At 36.4% G+C, this 19,919-nt stretch overlaps 2 protein-coding genes across 6 annotated transcripts in view; both read right to left on the bottom strand.

Moving 5' to 3' along the window:
* Window positions 1-2,310: 2,310 nt before the first annotated feature.
* Window positions 2,311-19,919, bottom strand: part of LOC105228547 (venom protease) — a 29,124-nt gene continuing 11,515 nt past the window's right edge. For 2 of the 5 annotated variants that reach the window (XM_049447481.1, XM_049447482.1), the window contains exons 2-4: window positions 4,048-4,224; window positions 3,788-3,992; window positions 2,311-2,942 (exon numbers count right to left, since the gene is read on the bottom strand). In XM_049447481.1, the coding sequence (XP_049303438.1) occupies window positions 2,342-2,942; window positions 3,788-3,992; window positions 4,048-4,224 (983 nt within the window). In that variant the 3' untranslated portion in view covers window positions 2,311-2,341. Of the gene's footprint in view, window positions 2,943-3,787; window positions 3,993-4,047; window positions 4,225-4,293; window positions 4,444-19,135; window positions 19,767-19,919 lie in introns of those variants that run through there. The other 3 variants (XM_049447478.1, XM_049447479.1, XM_049447480.1) reach the window with 2 other exon arrangements.
* On the bottom strand, window positions 17,621-18,532 carry LOC125776240 (uncharacterized). The gene is made up of 2 exons (XM_049447483.1): window positions 18,298-18,532; window positions 17,621-18,233 (listed from the first exon to the last, which is right to left on the bottom strand). Exons 1-2 carry the CDS (start codon window positions 18,417-18,419, stop codon window positions 17,882-17,884), a joined length of 474 nt encoding a protein of 157 aa, XP_049303440.1. The 5' UTR covers window positions 18,420-18,532; the 3' UTR covers window positions 17,621-17,881.

Genomic DNA, 19,919 nt, shown 5'->3' with positions numbered 1-19,919 from the left:
ACTGCAATAGTTCGAGCACTTAACCCTTAAATGCATATGGCTGCAAAATTGAAATATACATTGGATAGAATATTGGATTATTATGGATGAACTGAATTGACACTGAACGATCGAGAATTCGTTCAGGATAAGTTCCAGAAAGTGTTGAAGAAAACGTTATTTCATAAAAAAAAATGACGGAGATAATTTTGTTGATTGGAAAGAAAATCAATATTCTCCTAAATCACAACGATCCACCTAGCCCCGATATTTTGATACATTCGAATATAATGCTAGGCGTAATTGAGGCCACGTGAAGCCAGGCCCATGTTATAAAAGTGCTTCTTGAGCTTACAATGGCCAGTGAAGAATATGACAAATAGTCGGGATTTGTTTCTAGGGAGATTGATTACTAAATTTTTATACCTGCTGAGGTTGTAACCCTCCATTAGCAATTTGGCTTGGTAAATGCCTTGGAGTAGTTGCCAATACCTCTCTGCCTATTATTCTTTCTTGCGGAGCAGCTCTTTTATGGTATGAAGACCCACCGCGATGTAGGGTACTAAGACCTGTACGGTAATTGGTGCAGCGAAGCGGGCGAGCTCATCAGCCAGTTCATTCTCGGCTATACTTTTGTGACCGGGCACCCAGATAAGGTGGACTTGGTTATGTTCTGATAGACTATTCAGTCGTTACACTCCTGCGCCAGTAGCGATTTGATCTCGTACGAAGTGATTGCTTTAAGTGCCGCTCGACGTTGGAGGTTTATCTCTACGCGCTGACTTCTGATCGATAAATGATCGGAAAACTTCCCATGGGTATGGAGAGTTTGGTGCGTAGTCCTGCGACTGCTGCAACAATTCCCTCCGACATTTTCGAGACGTCGGTGTCCCACTTAATTGTTCTATCCCTAAGCAGTAGCTCGAGGTTGGAATCATTCCATTCAGTCTTACTACTAAGCGAAACCTTGAACTTTTTGGTGAAGTTTATTCTTTTGTTAATGCTTGGGAGAAAAGTCAATGGTATTCTACCACTTGAGTGTTTTATCCACTGAAATTACATTACCTTACCTCTGCCAAACCCTTCTGCAGTGTGTGTTTGGCTACCTGTCCGATTACTAGGTGAAGTAGTCTGAGTTCAAGCATGGCATCCGACATGTAGATGTATGCAATTCGTTGCAGCTTCGATAGTTGGAGCTCTACCGGAGTCCGGTCCTCTGTTAGACAATTACACCTTAAGGTATTTCCCTGGCTTTGATTCTTGCAAGTTGCAAGAGTATAAAATGTTCGGTTGCAACCGAACTTAGCACTTCCTTACTTGCTTACCATATTTTTTATATATCCGTTATACATTAGTGGCTGGATCTAGCGGTGGTTCTTGACAATGTTGACATTGTGAATGTTGCTTAGGAACTGTCTGACAGCCCCGCATAGTTTTTTCATTCACTAAGAAAGCTGTACTACTGTTTCTACCATGCGAAAAATCTTCCAGATCATTAATAACATGTCCACCCGCCCTGCTCATTCACTTCGAATAATATATGTATGCATGTATATATTTTATAATTGGACAGTAGTAGTGTCTAATTTTTTCATTACAAAGACACGAAAATAGATAAATGACTAACGTTTTTATTGTAATAATAATTATAATATCAAATTTTGGAGTTTGAGATTTTATTTGATATTTTTCAAAAGTTATAAATTTTGTATTAAATCAGCTTAGAAGGAGCTGAAAACTTTGCATTTGCCTAGAGTGGTTAGTTGTATCCAGCCGGGCCCGGATTTTGTAAGTTGTTCCACAAAATCTTGCAATAAGGGACTGCGCACAGTTCTAATGGTTGCACGCGATGGAGGATGGATTCATTAGGTCTTTTTCGATACTCTGCTCCACAGCAGCCTTTAAGGATGTACACTATCCACTAGAGTTTTTTTCTTCGAAGAAAGTCTGTTCATTATAGATTGGCAAAACTAGTAACAGTTGTCAAAAAGACCACACGTCTGAAAATGCACCCGTTACAATGGCACCAGACATGCATTCTACTCGTATATAACATAATGATGTAACAGCTGATAGGCAGTTTAGACGAAATCCATGAGGTGAGGTGAGCTGAGGCTAGGAGATGCTCTAGTATTCGACATTTTAAGAATAATATAATATGAGATTACACCAATCTCGCATGTCAGTGCGTTTAACTCGAAAATAGATTAGTTCGTGATGTCAAAAGCGAAAGAAAAAGAAGGCTTTACTTACAATGAAAATTAAAGCTTCCCGGATTAATATACTTGTAAGTTATTCCAGACAAAACTGATTATAATATAAATAAAAACATTTTATAAAAGTTTGTCACATTCATAATTTATTATTTTTTGTTTGGCCACACATGAAATTCGATGAACCTCACAAAAGCCGTTACATTTGTATTTAAGCTTGGTGAATCTTGGCTACCACATTCGATTTGACCTTTCGATATGATACCGGCGACCATATATAAACATTTGTATTTCTCCTCCTTGGAGGGAAACGTTATGAGTAAGGGTCCACCAGAGTCCCCTTTGCAAGTGTCGTTAGTTTTTCCGTGTGCACAGAATTGTGTGCGTTCTCTCAGGCCGCGTAACAAATTATGGGCTTCGTTTGCAATCGGTCCACAATCGTTGAGTTGCTTCAATTGGACCCGACGCAATTGAGGAGACATATTAGTCGAATGGTCAACGGCACCCCAACCAACGGCCCAAAATACGCCAGTGTTGTATACCGTCCAACTTGGCGTGAGCAGGCAAGCGGGTTGAACATATTCGGTGAAAGTAACTGTACCATTCAATTCCAATAACATTATATCGTTGTAGTTTGAACTGTCGTATTGAGGGTGCGAAATCGCCCGACTTACTGAAAACTCCTGAACACCCTCATCATCCTTGTTAGAACTGAAGTCCAAATCGCCAAGTCGTACCCTATTTATAACACTGTAAATTGACAATAATTAATTGGTTATTTATTTAGTTTAAATTATTATTCTTATGCTGTTTAAACGTTAAGTGATATTATTTTTATCATCAAGAAGTCTTAGTTTTCAAGGATTTATAAAAACTGAAAATATGCGGTAAATCCCAAAAAGCTATGAATTATGCGATTACAACATTGAAAATCGTTTAGAAGCTTATCAAATAAGTTCGATGGCTGATCCGGGGAACGTACTTGGTGTATTATATGTAGTCTCTTCTCAAACCACGGAAAGAGAACTCATGTATCTGATCTTATAAGTGGCTTAAACAACTAGGGGGAGGCTAACCTTACTGAAGGCAAAGAGCTCATGGGATCTCTTATAATCGGTATTGGGCCAAAAAGATATTGCGGCAGTGCATGGGTCGGTGGTAATACAGTGCTGATCAATCACAGCTATCCAGTAGTAGAAAACACGAGTAGAGGTGAAGCACCGATCCGTTTCCATTCTATTGTTAGCGGGGTAGGGTGTCTTTCCTTGCTTACCTTGGAAATGCTGTGGCCTGGCACTCATATTAGTTTTATCATAAAGCGACTCGATGCCATGGATAATGAGGGTAGGCATTCCTTAGCCAGCTTGGATGCACGGTTAGTTAGCTCGAGCCTAACATAGGCGATTTCGAATATAGTTCGTATGATTTTATCGACTTGTCACGTCGTGCGTTGAGAATTGTTATCACATATCTACAGTATGTCAGTATTCGATATCAATAGACCATTAATCAGTACTCAAATATTGCTTAAGTTGCAACATTTAGGCTTTTAGGTCAGAACAGACCTCGTGGTGTTTCGAGACCAAATTACTTACCCTGCTTTCGCGCAATGACTTGCAGTCAAAACGAAACGTTCACTAATCAGTGTACCGCCGCAGAACCAATCGTGTTTTTTAGTCTCCAAATCGAAGCGACCTACCAAGGCAGCTGGTGGAAATTCTTTTGCCCTAGCCAATTCTCCACCGGTTATGAATTCTCGTGCACAATCATTAGATATCATTTCCGTGTACTTTTGACAGGCTGAAAAAAATAAATGTTATCCATAAAAATACCGTCGTAAAATGTTATGTCTCACCAAACTCTGAGGCCAATTCTGCCGGCGTAATGTTGGGAATTTCAGGCTCTTGGGGACAACAAACAATGCCCTGTTTTCTATTACAGTAATCTATATCTTTCCGATCGTACAGCACTTTGCAATCACTAAAGTATTTACAAATGCATCGTTGAAACTCACATTCGCACGGCTCACCTTCTGTTAAATTTTAAGAATTTGAGCAAAACTTACGAAATGTGTCTTCTTTTTTGGCTTCTGTTACTTTACCAGCTTTCCGTGTTTTATTTTCAACAGTTCTCGATAACGTGAATATTAGTAGGATGATGTGTGGCAAATATTTCAATAGTCCTTTCATTATGAATGTTGCTTAAGAACTGTCTGGTGGCTCGGCAGCTTTCTTACTGAACGAAATTGGATGCTGAGAAATTTTTGTAGGCAACTGATAACCTGTGCACCTCGCTCTAGGAATACACATTTACTTAGCATATTCGTAACATATGAAAGCTTGTATTTTATATTTGCACAACATATGTATGTATGTTATGACGATTTAAAATATTTATTTTTATACGTTTGCCTTATCATCAAAAATGGGAATTCCTAAAAATCAATGAATACATAGTAAAAATCATTCGCCGATGAAAGTATTATGCAATAAACATTGCTTAAATAGTGACTGCGAGGTGGATTGTTATATTTACGAGTATTATCTCGATCAGAAGGCTCAGTAAGTGCAATGATGATGTGAGCGCTAAGTTACTGCCAGGGCCCCTTAAGTGGGTAAGGTGGAAGGGGAGTACCGCTAAAACAATCTATATAACATAATCTTTCTACCAAAGAGGTCGTAGTGTCAGTTCAAATAACAGTGACGGCTACAGCGAGCGTGTCTTGGGGGGTACATGGTCTCATCATCCATTTTGATGATACTGGATTACTGAAACCAATAAAAAAGTAAAGAAGAAAAACTTACAATCGACAATATTTAGAAACAGGTTACCCAAATTGGATACTGGAGGGTTGATACCGGTAAACTGCAAAAATTGATCTTCTAATTCCATAAATTCAAGCTCTTAGTACTAGGTGTCAGCGAATTTCAAATTTTGCAGTTCAGTTTTCTCATTCCATATATCCGTCAGAATCGGGAAGGACCTCTCCGAGCCGTTCGATACCAAACGAGGTTTCAGACAATGCGATTCCCTATCGTGCGACTTTTTCAACCTGCTTCTGGAGAAAATAGTTCGAGCTGCAGAACTTAATCGAGCAGGTACAATCTTTTATAAGAGTGTACAGCTGCTGGCGTCAACACCCGCGCCGTTAGTTCTGCTTTCTCCAGACTGAACAAGGAAGCAAAATAATTGGGTCTGGCAGTCAAACAGGGCAAGACGAAATATTTCCTGTCATTAAATAAACAGTTGTCGAACTCGTTACTTATCTCCCACATCACTGTTGACAATCATAACTTCGAAGTTGTAGACAATTTCATCTTTCTTGTAACCAGTAATAACATCACCAACAATATCAGCATGGAAATCCAACGCATAATAATTCTTGCCAACAGGTGCTACTTCGGACTGAGTAGGCAATCGAGAAAGAAAGTCTTCTCTCGACGAACAAAGACCAAATTATACAAGTCACTCAAGATCCCCATCCTGCTAAATGGTGCAGAGGCTTGGACGATGCCAACAACGGATGAGTCGCCGTTGCGAGTTTTCGAGAGAAAAGTTCTGCGAAAGATGTATGGTCCTTTGCGCGTTGGCCACGGCGAATATCGCATTCGATAGAACGATGAGCTGTACGAGATATACGACGACATTGACATAGTTCAGCGAATTAAAAGACAGCGGCTACGCTGGCTAGGTCATGTTGTCCGGATGGACGAAAACACTCCAGCTCTGAAAGTATTCGACGCAGTACCCGTCGCGAGAAGCAGAGGAAGAGGAAGAGCTCCACTCCTTTGGAAGGACCAAGTAGAGAAGGACCTGGCTTCGCTTGGAATATCCAATTGGCGCCACGTAGCGAAAAGAAGAAACGACTGGCGCGCGATTGTTAACTCGGCTATAATCGCGTAAGCGGTGTCTACGCCTATTAAGAAGAAGAAGAAGAAGATATATCTCATTATAAATTCTCATCAGACTTCTTCTAAACCTAATAGAGACCCACATTGAAGATTCGCTGAGGAAGCAAGAAGTAGGATTTAGCATAAAGAGATGGTGTTCGGATCATATAGTCACACTCCGTGTTATACTGGAGCAAATCAACGAGTGACAAGCAAATATTCAAACCTGTTTTTTAGACTTCAGCATCGCTCTTGATATTTTGGAGGATGTAATGAACAAGGCGTTAATGGGAAAACACGGTCTACCTTGAAACTTTCAGGAACGTCTCGAAGAACTGGCTTGCTCGGATGCTCCTTGCAGTTAAAAAATCGGACTTGCAAACGAATCTATATAAACCTGACGGGTATACTGGCGAGGTTGATTTTAGGAAATACATACATATATACATAAGTAAAACCAAAATTATCTCTAGCAATCTGTACGATTCAAAAAAGAGATATGTCGTTAAATAGAATTCTGCAAAGCAAAATTATGAGAGAAAAATTACCTTCACCGGAGGTTCTAGACATACCAAACGGCATAAACAAAGCGCGTGGTGCGTTTGCAGAATTAAATATCATCCGGTCCTCTAAATCTATCTCAGTCAACATTAAACTACGAATTTTTAGTATCAGAGAGAAAGCAGTACTCTTATAAGGTTGCGAATCCCAGTCTTTAATAAAAAGTCGACACGGAAACTTCTGTTTTTTGCAAACTCGTGTTCGTGCTCGTGAATAATCTTAAGGAGCTGGTGGTCTTATATCATTTCTCATCAAGATCTACTGTAAAAAACCAAAGAATTACCTAGAACAGTTACCAGTAGTGTTGTTTTGTGAAAATAAAATATTAATTTTGATTGGGAAGGAAAAAAGTTATTATACTTGTATATATAGAGTTGAACTTCCCTTGCTCGAATCACCATAATCCACAAAAAACTTCGAGTTAGAAAGGCTTCGAGTTACAGAAGGTTTTACTAAAACATAATTTTTTTTTAACCTACGTACAATGGTGTTGTTAGTTTAATGACTGTAAGGCTATTGAATATGTTTGACAGATTGCATGCCAACCAAGGGAAAAATTAAGGCTCGTTCACAACAAATATTTCCTACCAATATGTTTATATTTTTACGCTTATTTCATATCGGTACAGCGGATGCTTGAGGATCATGCTAGAAATGAATACGATGACATGGAGCCGCTCTCAGCAGGCGACATCTACTGAGGCAATTGCCGTTGAAACGAACCTCGTCAAAACTCCTCTCAGCAGGCTCAGATGCTGGGATTCGGATGAGACACAAAGGGCTTGTACCGAGGGCGGCCGCAGCAAAAAAAGGAAGTGAAAGAAGGAAAGTGGATATGCTGATCCTCGAAGGAAGAATATGAGCGGTGCTAATCTAAAGTGCTACCAGGCCGGTGGCTAATGGGAGGTTACAACCTCAGTAGGCTTAAAAACGTAATAAATTCTGCCGAGAAACAAATTCCGGCTACTGGCCATTGTAAGAAGCCATTGTCAAGAAGCAATTGTATAACGTGAACCTTGTGCCAACTGATGTTTCTGCGACATGGAGCCGGAAACCTTCGAACACCTGCTGTTTGACTGCACAGCATTCTGCAGACGCAGGATTAAGGCTCTTGAATCCATGTTTCTTTGTTTCAAGATTAAATAAGCCTAAGTAATGCTTTAAAGAATTAAAAAAAGGTTGGCGGATTTCTGGTACGATTTGCACTATTTTTGTACTCATACAAAAGGCATATAGAACCTTGCTTCGATAAATACATATAATATTTACCTAGCTTACTGAAGAAAATTAAAATTAAAAAAATGAAGATTTATTTCCCCACACAGTTGTAGTCTCCTCTTTGCTCGATACACTTCACGCAATGATGCTGGAACTTCTTTAAGCCATCCGAAAAAAAGCTTTTCTGAATTTTTGTAAAACAGTCAATAATTTGGCATAATAGAACCAAAAAATTCATTCTTATTACATAAACATTCTTAAAAATTATTATACAAAACATAAAAAAATGTTATATATTATATTTGCACTTTAGTTCAATCATTGCTAGTCTTTCTTTTTGGTCTAACTCCAATCAATCAAAATCTTTATTTAACTTTTCTCTGTCCAATTCTAGCTTTAACTTTTCTTTTTCAATTTCTATTCGTTGTTAAAAAAAAACTGTTCTCTTCTTTTGTATACCTTTAAATTCACTAAGAATATTCTTTGGAGTGCATTATTTCACTTTTTTGAGGAACGACGGAGTGGTAGGAGCATCTGTTGCTACCTCTGCTCCTACTGTTGTCTGTTCTGCTTTGTCGTTAAGTGAACCCGATGGTTCCGCAGATGATTGTGATGATTCGGCTGCAATTTCCACTACCTCTACAAGGTCTGCAATATCGCTGCAGTATTGTGACACTTCAGGGTTGTACGTCTCTACAACACAATTGGCTTCGGATTTACTCCCAAATAAAACCGAAAACCGTTCATAATTTGGACACATTTTTGAAAGTTTTGCTGAAAGAACGGAGAATTATTAAAAAACCAAAAAAGTTTCACTTAACATTAAAGCCGCATTTACCTTTTATTGAGGAAACATCATCGCCTCGTCTATTCCAGCACCCATCGATTTGCGCCACTCCACAGCTTTAATATACATATGCTTCCAGTACCGGACCTTGCATCGCAACATGTCCGTAGTCGCATCGATATTTGTTGTTTCAATTAATTTTTGGTAGTACAATTGGGCGTTTAGTTTCTATAAAAATATGTATTAAAGTGTTTATTTAAAGCTAATTGTATAAAGAACTACCTCAATTTTCACATTTTTTAGTACCAACCAACTGGTTTTCCTCCTCAATCCATATTTTTTTAGGCTTTGCCATCCTGTGTAATTTCTTTTGAGGTTCCACTGAAAATAAGTATTTAATGAAATAAAAAGCAACTATTTGTTGAAGATATACTTACTTTTGCAAAATTTTTCCTAATTCACGAAGTGAGCACCAAATTTATCTTCGCCGTTTAAAAATGTATAAGCAACAAACACCGGACTTATTTTTCCGTTAAAAATGTATAAAGCAACGAACAACAAACAAACAGCTGATGTGATATTACCGAGTAACGAAACAATTATCAAGTTTGCCAGCTGGATAGTTCGTTACTCGGTAAAACGATAGTCTGTTAATTTTACAAAAACAAAATACATGTAAAAACTACCGAACTAACGACTAACGAATTAACAAGGCTGGTCTGAATACCCCTATTATATTTACACCTTGTAGCCATCGTCTTTTCGGTCGAGAAAACAGTCCTCACCGTCCTAGGAGCAAGCTCGCTGGGTGACATCCACTACTTCTATTTTGCCTTGGTCTACCATATGTGGTGCACAAAAGGATGTATCGTCGGGGGTTCCGATCCACACGGGGCTCCATCGCCATAATATCAGGTCTTGGTTAAAGCGGTTAAAATCTGGGTCAATTCCGATAAAGTAGATATTGCCGTCTGTTTTTCAAATTGATCATTATGGTTCGGAGTGACAGTTTTTGGGGATTGCCACGCCACTGGTAGGACTATCTAAGTGATTTTTTCCTCTAACTAACTGGTTTTTCTATAAAAATTTGATTAAGATAGGCATTTTGATTCAAGTTACCCGTTAGGTACTCAAGACCGCCACAGGGTGACACGTTTGCACTGCAAAGCGGTTTTTGGGCAAATGCCGCCGGCCCATAAACCGCACCAAACCGTAATTTTTTCGGGATGCAATAGTGACTCACGGAGTACGTGTGGATTGCTGCCTGACCCGATGAAAATCCGGATCATTTTCAAATTGTTGCTCAGACTAATTCACGAACATACGACGATTTTGGTGGTCAAGCTTCTTCAGTTCTTGCGTCAATTTCATCTTGTAAGGATGAAGACCAAGATCTTTTTGCAAAATTCGCCAAAACAACGTAATAGAGATGTCCAACGATTGAGAACAACGTGTGAGAGACTGGATTATGACGACCATAAATTGGACGTAGCGCTCTAAAGTTAAAGTCACTGACTTTTGGTAGTAAATTTTAATAATTTCGACTCGTTGTTTGATTGTATATCTTTCCTATGTTTCCTATGTTTCCTATGGCGGCGTTTGCTTTCCCTATCGGTCTACTTTTGTAGCGTCCCTATTGAAAAATCGTTATGTGTGTCGAAGATCTATCTGGAAATTGTCCCACACTGTTTGTTTCAGTTTGATGAAAATATTTAATTGGACAAATAAATCTATTGTAGTGCTTAGCGTTAAGCTGCATAGGTTGATAATAGGAGGTCTTTCGAAAGTAAAATTAAAGGAAAGTTGCCATTTGTGCAAAAGTTTAAATTGAATTAAGTGTGTAAACGATTTATCACACCATGGGTATCTCTTTAAAGAGGTCTAGATAGATTTGTAGTTGGAAATATTTTTTTAAAAGGGTTGCCAACCATTTGAAAGGTTTAATTCAAAGAAATTTATACTTCTGTTTTCCGTTTGAGTATTTTCAATTAAACACTTTTCATAATTTTCCCAAATTCGTTTATTTTATTAATTAAATTTTTTATTTGCCAGTGCTGTATATATTATAATGAATTTTCCTTTCTTTTTGCCATATTAAATATAAGTTTTTGTATTTATTTGTTCTACGGTTTTGTATACGAGCTAACATCTGCTAATACTGGTGGTAAGTAAAAGTTATTTTATGTTGCTAATATGCGGGAATATACACCCGTCTTCCAATTATTTTTGTTTTAATTTGCCTGTATTTTGAACAGGGCTTTTTTGTAAATACAGGAATTTTTTATTTGGCCGGGCTATTTATCCGGCTCGAAGGACCAAAGTTGGTTGATTTGTATGTATTATCAAACATTGACCTCAAAAAAGTACTTGTCATTCCTTACCACTGGTGGGGGAAATGAAAAGTCTTACATTGAGGCAGAATGTATTCATTCTGATTTTATTTTATTTATTTATTTTTTTGAGATGTGGGGGGGGAAATCTTCCGAAAGACACCCTGGCGGGTAGTGTCGGATTCGCTTGATTGCGCCTACCGACTAAAACCCCCCCTACAACGGTTACCAACCATATGGTTATTAACCTGTATTATATTTTGCGGAAGAATTCAGAAGATTCAATTGAGAGCAATAGTGGCCCTCAAAAGAATCTGACGCTAAATAGCGAAGCTCGAATTGCTTTTGATTAGGTTAGAGCTTAAGGATGTGTACATGATTTGTACATACATGGCCTTCTGGAATGGTCTACACATATGTAGGATTTCACAATACTGATTACAAACCCGCAAGCGGGCTTTACTTCTTACATATTACAACTGATATCACAACACTTGCAACTACTATTTAATAACATGATTTTATTTCGCATTTTTCTTGCTTATATACAAATTTTTAAACCATCTTAAATAACTAAATATATATACATATGTGTGTGTATGTTTGTATGTATTGCAGCATATTGTTTATTGCTGCTTGACATGGGGTTATTTTTAAATGTACAATTTAATACATGTGTGTTTATGTTCAATGTTATCTCTTCTGTAAATTTATGATTCGTGTCCCATGCATTTTTATTATTATTAGATGCACATTGCATTTAATTGCATGTGGTTGTTTATGTACATACATATGTATGTATGTATGTATGTTTGAAAATAGATATGTATTTATTTTTAATTGTATTTCGGCTTTGCTGATAAGTATGCATGTCCAATGATATTTGAACAACTGGTGTATTGTCAGACATTTTTTATATATATATTTAATATATAATATTTATATTTGTATACTAGAGGACCCGCCTACGTTTTACTGTGGCTGATACAAAGGTAGTACTACTAATACCATCTATATGATTTCTCTTTGTTAGATTAAAAGTATTAGTTAAGGAATAATCGCATTTTTGATGAAGCAATTTGTGTTAGTTTATAAAAAAATGAATCAAAAAGCATTTCGTGCGTTAAGAAAGAATTTGTTTTTGGGGTAAAAATACTAATGAATTTGGGCTGTGCATCAGTGAAATCAATCGAGTCCAATCGATTGTCAGCCTGGTGGACTGCATATTAAGAAACGATTCTCAAGCGTGGAAAAACAAAAAAATCGGCTGGCAAGGTTATGGCATCAGTCTTTTGGGATGCCCGTGGTATATTATTCACCGAATTATAAATGAGCCAGTTTTAATTCATTGCACTGTGTATTTGATTGTTCAGTTTGAAATTATACGCATATACATATGTATGTAATTCATCGTTCCCGTTTAAATATTGCATTGCTATGTGCATTGCTTCGAAAAGATTTCTGTATATCTCAAATTTTAATAGACCTTTTTATCAACACTTCAGTTATGCCGCTATTTTTTTATGGCAGACCTTTTGCAATTTTAAATTGCCTGTCAAGATACCCCCTCCAATAGTTATCAGGTATGAAAAAAATGTTATAGCTACCCATAGATGTATTGAATCGCCCAATTTATTACTGAAGAACGAACAACTCTGTCCACATTATGAAAACTTGTCTACAGATGTCGCCTTTTACTTTGGCGTCGTTCTGTTTTTTGCATGTTTACGCCAATTTAAAGTTTGAATATTGGATACTGCGATGGTAGCGCAATCTATCGGATCCAATGTAAAACATTCCAAAATTAGTAATTAATAACAAATGAAAAATTAATTTAAAAAACATTTTCGAGTGGACCAAATTGTGAATCTAAACCATACTCACATCTCCTTAAACACACACAAAAGATTTCATCAAAATCGGTCTTGCCGTTTAGGAGCAGTTCAATTTCAAACACACGGTCAGAAGATTTATATATATATAGATATAAGCAGCTAAGTATGTATATGTGTACATAATCAGATATGATATAAAAATTGTCAGAATACTTGGGTCTAAGAGACATTAGATGGACAGTCACTTTCTTTGCAACGAGAAAAGCTTTTAAGAGCAAGCTTGACTAAGCTTTCTTTTGTGCATAAAAGTTTTAAAATAATTCGTGAAAATATTGTGTGACTTCATATGAAAGAAAACGATGGAAAGAGCTTTCATTGGCCAAATAGTCGTACGCCTTTAAAATATAGTCTAACATTTCCATATCAAAGCTTATAGTGCGTTTATGTGTTTCAAATGTAAAGCGAAGTATGCTAAATATGGCAGTAAAAAGACAAAAAATCGAAACTAATTTTTATCGTAATATTTATGTGATCGAAAAAGCTCAAAAATTAAAATTTATTTAATAGAGCTTTCTCAGAATTTACCATAAAGTTCCAACTTTTTCATGTTTTTGTAAGATACGAAAGCTTTGGTAGCTTGTAGCTTAGGTACTACTCAGTAAGCTTTCACATTCACATCCCAATAACACGTTTTAGCTGTGTTTACTTTGTTTAATTCTACATAGATAGATTTATGATTTTTGTTTAATACATTTTACTTTCTTTTAACGGCAGTTGGAATACCAAATATTCGTATGTATTATAATTGTGGTCGCTTTGTTATCGATTTCTATTACAACTTTAGAATTCTTTTTGGATTTTTTCTTTAGTCAAAGATATTTTAATGTCGATTGGTTGGGCAGTACGTTTTGAGTTTAGTATGTATTTGTAATTACTGTATTTAATTAAATTTGCATTTAGTTTTTAATGTCGAAAGAACTCTTCCGCATAACTGTCTTTTTATATGGATGAGTAACATGTCGAAACAACAAGTGATGCCAAACACAATAAAACCATTCATAAGTGATTAGAATTAGAATTAGAATATTAATTGAGGTTCTGCACCGCGACCTAGGGTCTATTGTGCCCTTCATAAGTCATATTTAATTACAGTTTTTTTAATCAAATAACGTTAGATTTCAAAAAATTATGTATTCCGGCAGAGTGAGAGAAATAAGTATTTGTTTTTTTTTTTTTAATTTAGACTAAATTTGGTAAGTAATATGAAATAAAACAGTTTACTTAGAAATATAGCAAAGTTTTATTGGAAAGGCCTTTGCCGAGAGTTGCTCATTTTAGCAGGGTCTGCTAGCAGATGTTGTCTGATTTTTCTACAATGCTCTCAGGAGAATGTACATTTTTAAATAACTCCGTGTTCAAGACTCTAAAAAAATAACGGGTGATCCAACTAGAGGTACTTTTTTCAATCGCCTTTTTTGAGAGATCAAGTGTGAGTCGTGTCAAGCTGTCATCTTATTTTCGTTCAGTATTGTTTGGCATTTCATCATGGCAAGCCTTACACCAGAACAACGTTTAAGTATAAATCGGACAATTTTATTCTGAAAATCCACGTTCTGAAAAGTATGTATTTCGGGTGCTTCTTTTAATTTACGGTCAACAGAATCGGCCTATTGAGCGTACTATTAATAACACCATCACACATCTTGAGACCCAGCGTTCATTCGATAATATTCGACCGAATAAATCGCGCCCAGGACGCAGTGAAGAAAATATAGCAGCCGTAGAGAGTGTACACGGAGACCGTGGAGAGTTAATACAGCTCCGTTGGCAGTAATTCGAAGTGACGAATGGAACGACTTGGTGCATTTTATGTAGAAATCTTAAATTGAAAGCGTACACAATGCAGCAAGTGCAAGAACTGAAGCCCCTCGACCTTACCAAGCGACATCGCTTCGCACTATGAGCTCTTGAAAAGTTTCAAAATGATCCGACGTTTTCGAGCCAAATTTTTTACAAAATTAAGGAAAACGACTATTTCGTGAATATATTTCACTTGATCTTACAATGAATTTTCTTTTGTTGCTGTGTAGTACAAATGTTTGGTGTACTCTTATTCAAATTCAAATAAACAAATTGTGTATTTGTAACGTTGTTAAGTAGAATATTTTGCATATTATTATTTTATATATATTTCAAACATTTATGTATATTCCAAACACACATTAATTTTGTTAATTCAGTCGATAGATATTCTCAATGCAAGCTTACGCGAGGTTTAGTTAAGCTTATGGAAGCTTTTTTGAAACAAGTTTGGAATGCAATTCATTGCAGCTTCGATAGTTGGAGCTCTACCGGAGTCCGGTTTTCTCTTAGACGTTTTACACCATAAGGTATTTCCTTGGCTTTGATTCTTGCAAGTTGTAAGACTTTAAAATGTTCTGTTGCACCCGAGCTTAGTCCTTCCTTACTTGTTTACTAGTGGCTTGTTTTTAAAAACCTGAATGGTGTAAGCAATATAGTCTGGATTTAGCGCTGGTTCTTGACAATGTTGGCATTGTGGATGTTGCTTAGGAACTGTCTGACAGCTCGGCATAGTTTTCTCATTCACTACCAGAGCTGTAAAGCTGTTTCTACTATGCTGAGAAATCAGCAAGACCATTAATAACCTGGGGTTTGTGGGTGCAGTCAAACATTTAAATAAAACAAAAAAATTGCATTCTAAGCATTTGTTACGAAAAATATTCTCTTACATTACCTAAAATACTATTTAAACATCAAACTGTTTTCTTGTATTGAAATGAGGTATTCGTTGACGTGATAGCATTGTTGTCCTAATAAAATCATCTCGTTTATTTTCTGTTACCAACTTGATGCAGCGCTCCACAGCTTGAGTGTGACATAGAAAATCTCTAATATTCTGACATATACCAAGAACGTTTTTGACATTATCTTTCAAGATTGCATCAGACATAAGGTTGTAAGAAGAATTACATTTTATTGTAAACCACATTCGTTCACAAACTTTCATAACTCACGTGGCTAATACAACTAGCTTTTCTGCTGGGTCAGTTTAAGTGGCATACAATCTTAGAAAGCGATTAGCTGTTGTTAGCCATCTAGAATGGTTAAGGGCTCCAGCTTCCATATTAGCTAAATCAGAACAAAATATATTAGTACTGATAGCGGTCATTATGTCGTATAAATACTTTTGGTCGGTACTAAGCTCTTCCGTAGTTATTTCAGGTAATATTTTAGGTATAACGGTAAATTCGACTATCGGTATTGTTTAACCAGTTTGTAATTGAGATCCGATGGTGCATGAAGAGCATTTAGGTCCTATAGTTTTTCCGTCTGAATGTAATAAAATATGACCTAGTGGTAACTCATTTGAAAGCAAGTGACAGATAAACTACTGTAATGGCCTGTTGAATTCCTCCTTCCTTCCTTCCTTCCTTTAATCTCTTTTTTTTCAGAGGTGGTTATATTCTTCCCTTGCCCTATTGTAGATCTTTTTGGTTAGGATTAGATTGTAGAAAACAGCTATCAACTGAGCTGCTGCTTTCAATTGAAAACTCATCAGCCAAAGAACGAGAACAACACGGTTTGAAAAAACAGTGTTACGTGATAAACTTTTTTCTTTGCTTTCTTGTTTTTTCTTATTCTACAGTTGAAACTATATCGACACTTCCTATCATCATTTTTCTGGTTAATCTTTGATCGAGTAAGAAACTTAATTCCTCCTTATTAACACGACACCCTTTAAAACAGCAACAATTCCTGGTATCTTTGCACTTGCAGCTGCAGATATCAAATAATCTATGGAACTCTGATATAAATGTTCTAATCTTTTCTTGGTATTTTATGTTACTTTGACGGCCTTGATATGGTTTTTTCATGCTCCTGTATTTGTCGAGGTAGGAACGAATCAATTGTAAAATTCTTTTTACACTTACATTTGGCAGTGAAGATTTTTACCATATTTTTAGAACTTCACACGCTAATCTTTCGGATATTTCAAGAACTGTTGGCTCCTTTGCTGTTTTGTCGGGCTTCAATTCGTGTTTTATGAACAGATAATATTTCATCACCTACATACGTAGGTAAGTGAGAAGCAGATAACTGCTCTGGCAAACCAAAGACAGGACACCTCGTCGTTTGTCTTGTTTTAACTTGAGACATATTTCCACAATCAAGACAAGTAATAAGTACTAATTACAGTTATAAGCTGAGCTACAAGCATCAAATACTTTTATATATGAAAAATAATACTTACAGTAAATATTCCGATTCCAGCTGTAAAATTTGATGTAACAAATAAATGAACAGCGAACAAGTGAACTAAAGAACACAGGTATCAACTTAGGTTTTTTTTTACTTTTTTAAATCAAACCACATTATTCAAACTTAAGACTGTACAGAATTAACAGATCGCAGTCAGTTGCTAACTTAAATCAACAGTTATTTGGATATTGTTGGCCAGGGATTATGGAAAGTGAGTGCTTGGGAAAATTAGCATAATATATGGAATGTGGGATGTTTTGGAGTGTGGAATTAGGAATGTGAAATTATAGTCCGGAACGTAGCTATGTTTTTATAATATGGTTAGAGAGTAATATACTATATATGTTTTAAGACCATTTATTTTTATCTTATTCTAACGCAAGTTAAGGAACGTATTCCTTATAATAGTAACAAACATTAAAACAACCTTTTGTTTCAGTAAACAGAATGCAAATATGAATACCACAACAACCTTATCTTAAAACAAAGCAAATGGTTAGATACAAGCAATAAATATGTAAACAAACCTGAACAAATAATATAGGCCCTATTATGAGTTGCATTCGATCTTCGCTATTCGCTGGCTATCGAAAATCGAATGTCAAATTCGTATTATGAGCTATGCAACCCTGTCGAAATTTTCGTTGAGCATCGAAATGGCTGTCGAACAGAATTTACCTATCGACAGCGTAGCGTAGTGAATGGAAATTTGTGAAAATGTAGGTTTTTTGCGTTTATTTATTGCTTTATGGTAACAAATAATTAATTTATACTATTTTTGTTAATTTTATGCAGGCCGAAAGTCCCCAGGAAATTTGGTTTTACTATAAAAATGTAATTTTGCTTGTTGCATTTCAGCCTCGGTATAATTGAATTTTATCCATCTTTGGCAAATGAAATTCTCCAGGGCATCGAGTACCTCAGATAGTACCACAGACACCGTGGGCTGTGCAAGTCCAAGCATATTTTCATTCCCTATACTAAGTTGATACGATCCCTGAGCACAAAATCGTAAAGCTGTTGCCAATTTTAGTATATTGGGAATAGATTTCGCTCGTGTGCATCGCTGCAGCATCTCCTCTGTAGCGGACAGCAAATCAACAAACGCCTCTTTCGACAAACGGAAGTTTTTTATAAATCTACAAATAAAATTTCCTAAATGTTGAACATGTAGAAACCTCTAACAAATAGCATTATAGTTACGTAGCGAAATCCAATTCCAAAGGGTTGGAAGCGTCCCTTAGCTTCTTTCTATTTCTAGCCAATTCCAGTAAGCTTTCATCCTCCTCTGAAGAATCGCCAAACCACAACTCAGTCCTAGTCATATTTTATTTTAACTTATATTTATATTTTCTTTATTTATAAAATATTTGTTAGTTTTATCTGACAGATGTATACTATCGTGAACATTCAAAATGATTGCAATTCACAAAAACGCTAATCTTCATCGAATGAGCGTCGTAATACCAAATGCAAATTCGTTCGACCAGCATTTATGATCGTTGTCGAAGATCGAATGCAACTCATAATAGGGCCCATAATCTGTATCTAAACAAACTATCAACTAGTAATAAGTGAGTGAAATAGTTAGTATAAATAGAAGTAAGAACCATGTAATAAGTTAGTCTTAAGAGTATAAATAAAGAGTACACATTTTGGTGCAGCTCAAAATATATTCTTTTGACTCATTTTTACTTAATGTAAAACTAGAGTGCTGTTCTTCGAAAGAAGTCTGTTCGTCATGGCATTAGACATGAATTCTATATAACGTACTGATATAACAGCTCATAGGCAGTTTAGAGGAAATCCATGAGGTGAGGGGAGTTGCGGCTAAGAGATACTCACGTATCTCATTATTTTAAGGATAATGAAAATTGAGATTACGGCAATCTCGCATATCAGTGCGCTTGACACGAAAATAGAATAGTTCGTGATGTCAAAAGCGAAAGAAGAACAAGGCTTTACTTACAATGAAAATTAAAGCTTCCCGGATTAATAGAAGTTATTCCAGACAAAACTGATTTTAATATAAATAAAAACATTTTATAAAAGTTTGTCACATTCAAGATTTATTATTTTTTGTTGGCCACACATGATATTCGATGAACCTCACAAAAGCAGTAACATTTGTATGTAAGCTTGGTACATCTTGGCCACTACATTCGATTTGACCTTTCGATATGATACCGGCGACCATATACAAACATTTGTATTTTTCCTCCTTGGAGGGAAACGTTATGAGTAAGGGTCCACCGGAGTCCCCTTTGCAAGTGTCGTTAGTTTTTCCGTGCGTACAGAATTGAGTGCGTTCACTCAGGCCGTGTAACAAATTATACGCTTCGTTTGCAATCGGTCCACAATTTTCGAGTTTCCTTAATTGGACCCGACGCAATTGTGGAGACATATTAGTTGAATGGTCAACGGCACCCCAACCAACGGCCCAAAATACGCCAGTGTTGTATACCGTCCAACTTGGTGTGAGCAGGCAAGCGGGTTGAACATAATCGGTGAAAGTAACTGTGCCATTCAATTCCAACAACATTATATCGTTGTAGTTTGAACTGTCGTATTGAGGGTGCGAAATTAGCCGACTTACTGAAAACTCCTGAACACCCTCATCATCCTTGTTAGAACTGAAGTCCAAATCGCCAAGTCGTACCCTATTTATAACACTGTAAATTTACAATAATTAATTGGTTAATTATTTATTAAATATACATATATAAATTATTATTCTTATGCTGTTTAAATGATGAGTGTTATTATTTTTATCATCAACAAGTCTTAGTTTAGAAGCTTATCAAACATAAGTTCGATGGCTGATC

The sequence above is a fragment of the Bactrocera dorsalis genome, chromosome 2, assembly GCF_023373825.1.
Source record: "Bactrocera dorsalis isolate Fly_Bdor chromosome 2, ASM2337382v1, whole genome shotgun sequence".
Classification (NCBI taxonomy): domain Eukaryota; kingdom Metazoa; phylum Arthropoda; class Insecta; order Diptera; family Tephritidae; genus Bactrocera; species Bactrocera dorsalis.
Note: the sequence above shows the minus strand (reverse complement) of the source record. Positions and strands in the feature narration are given on the sequence as shown.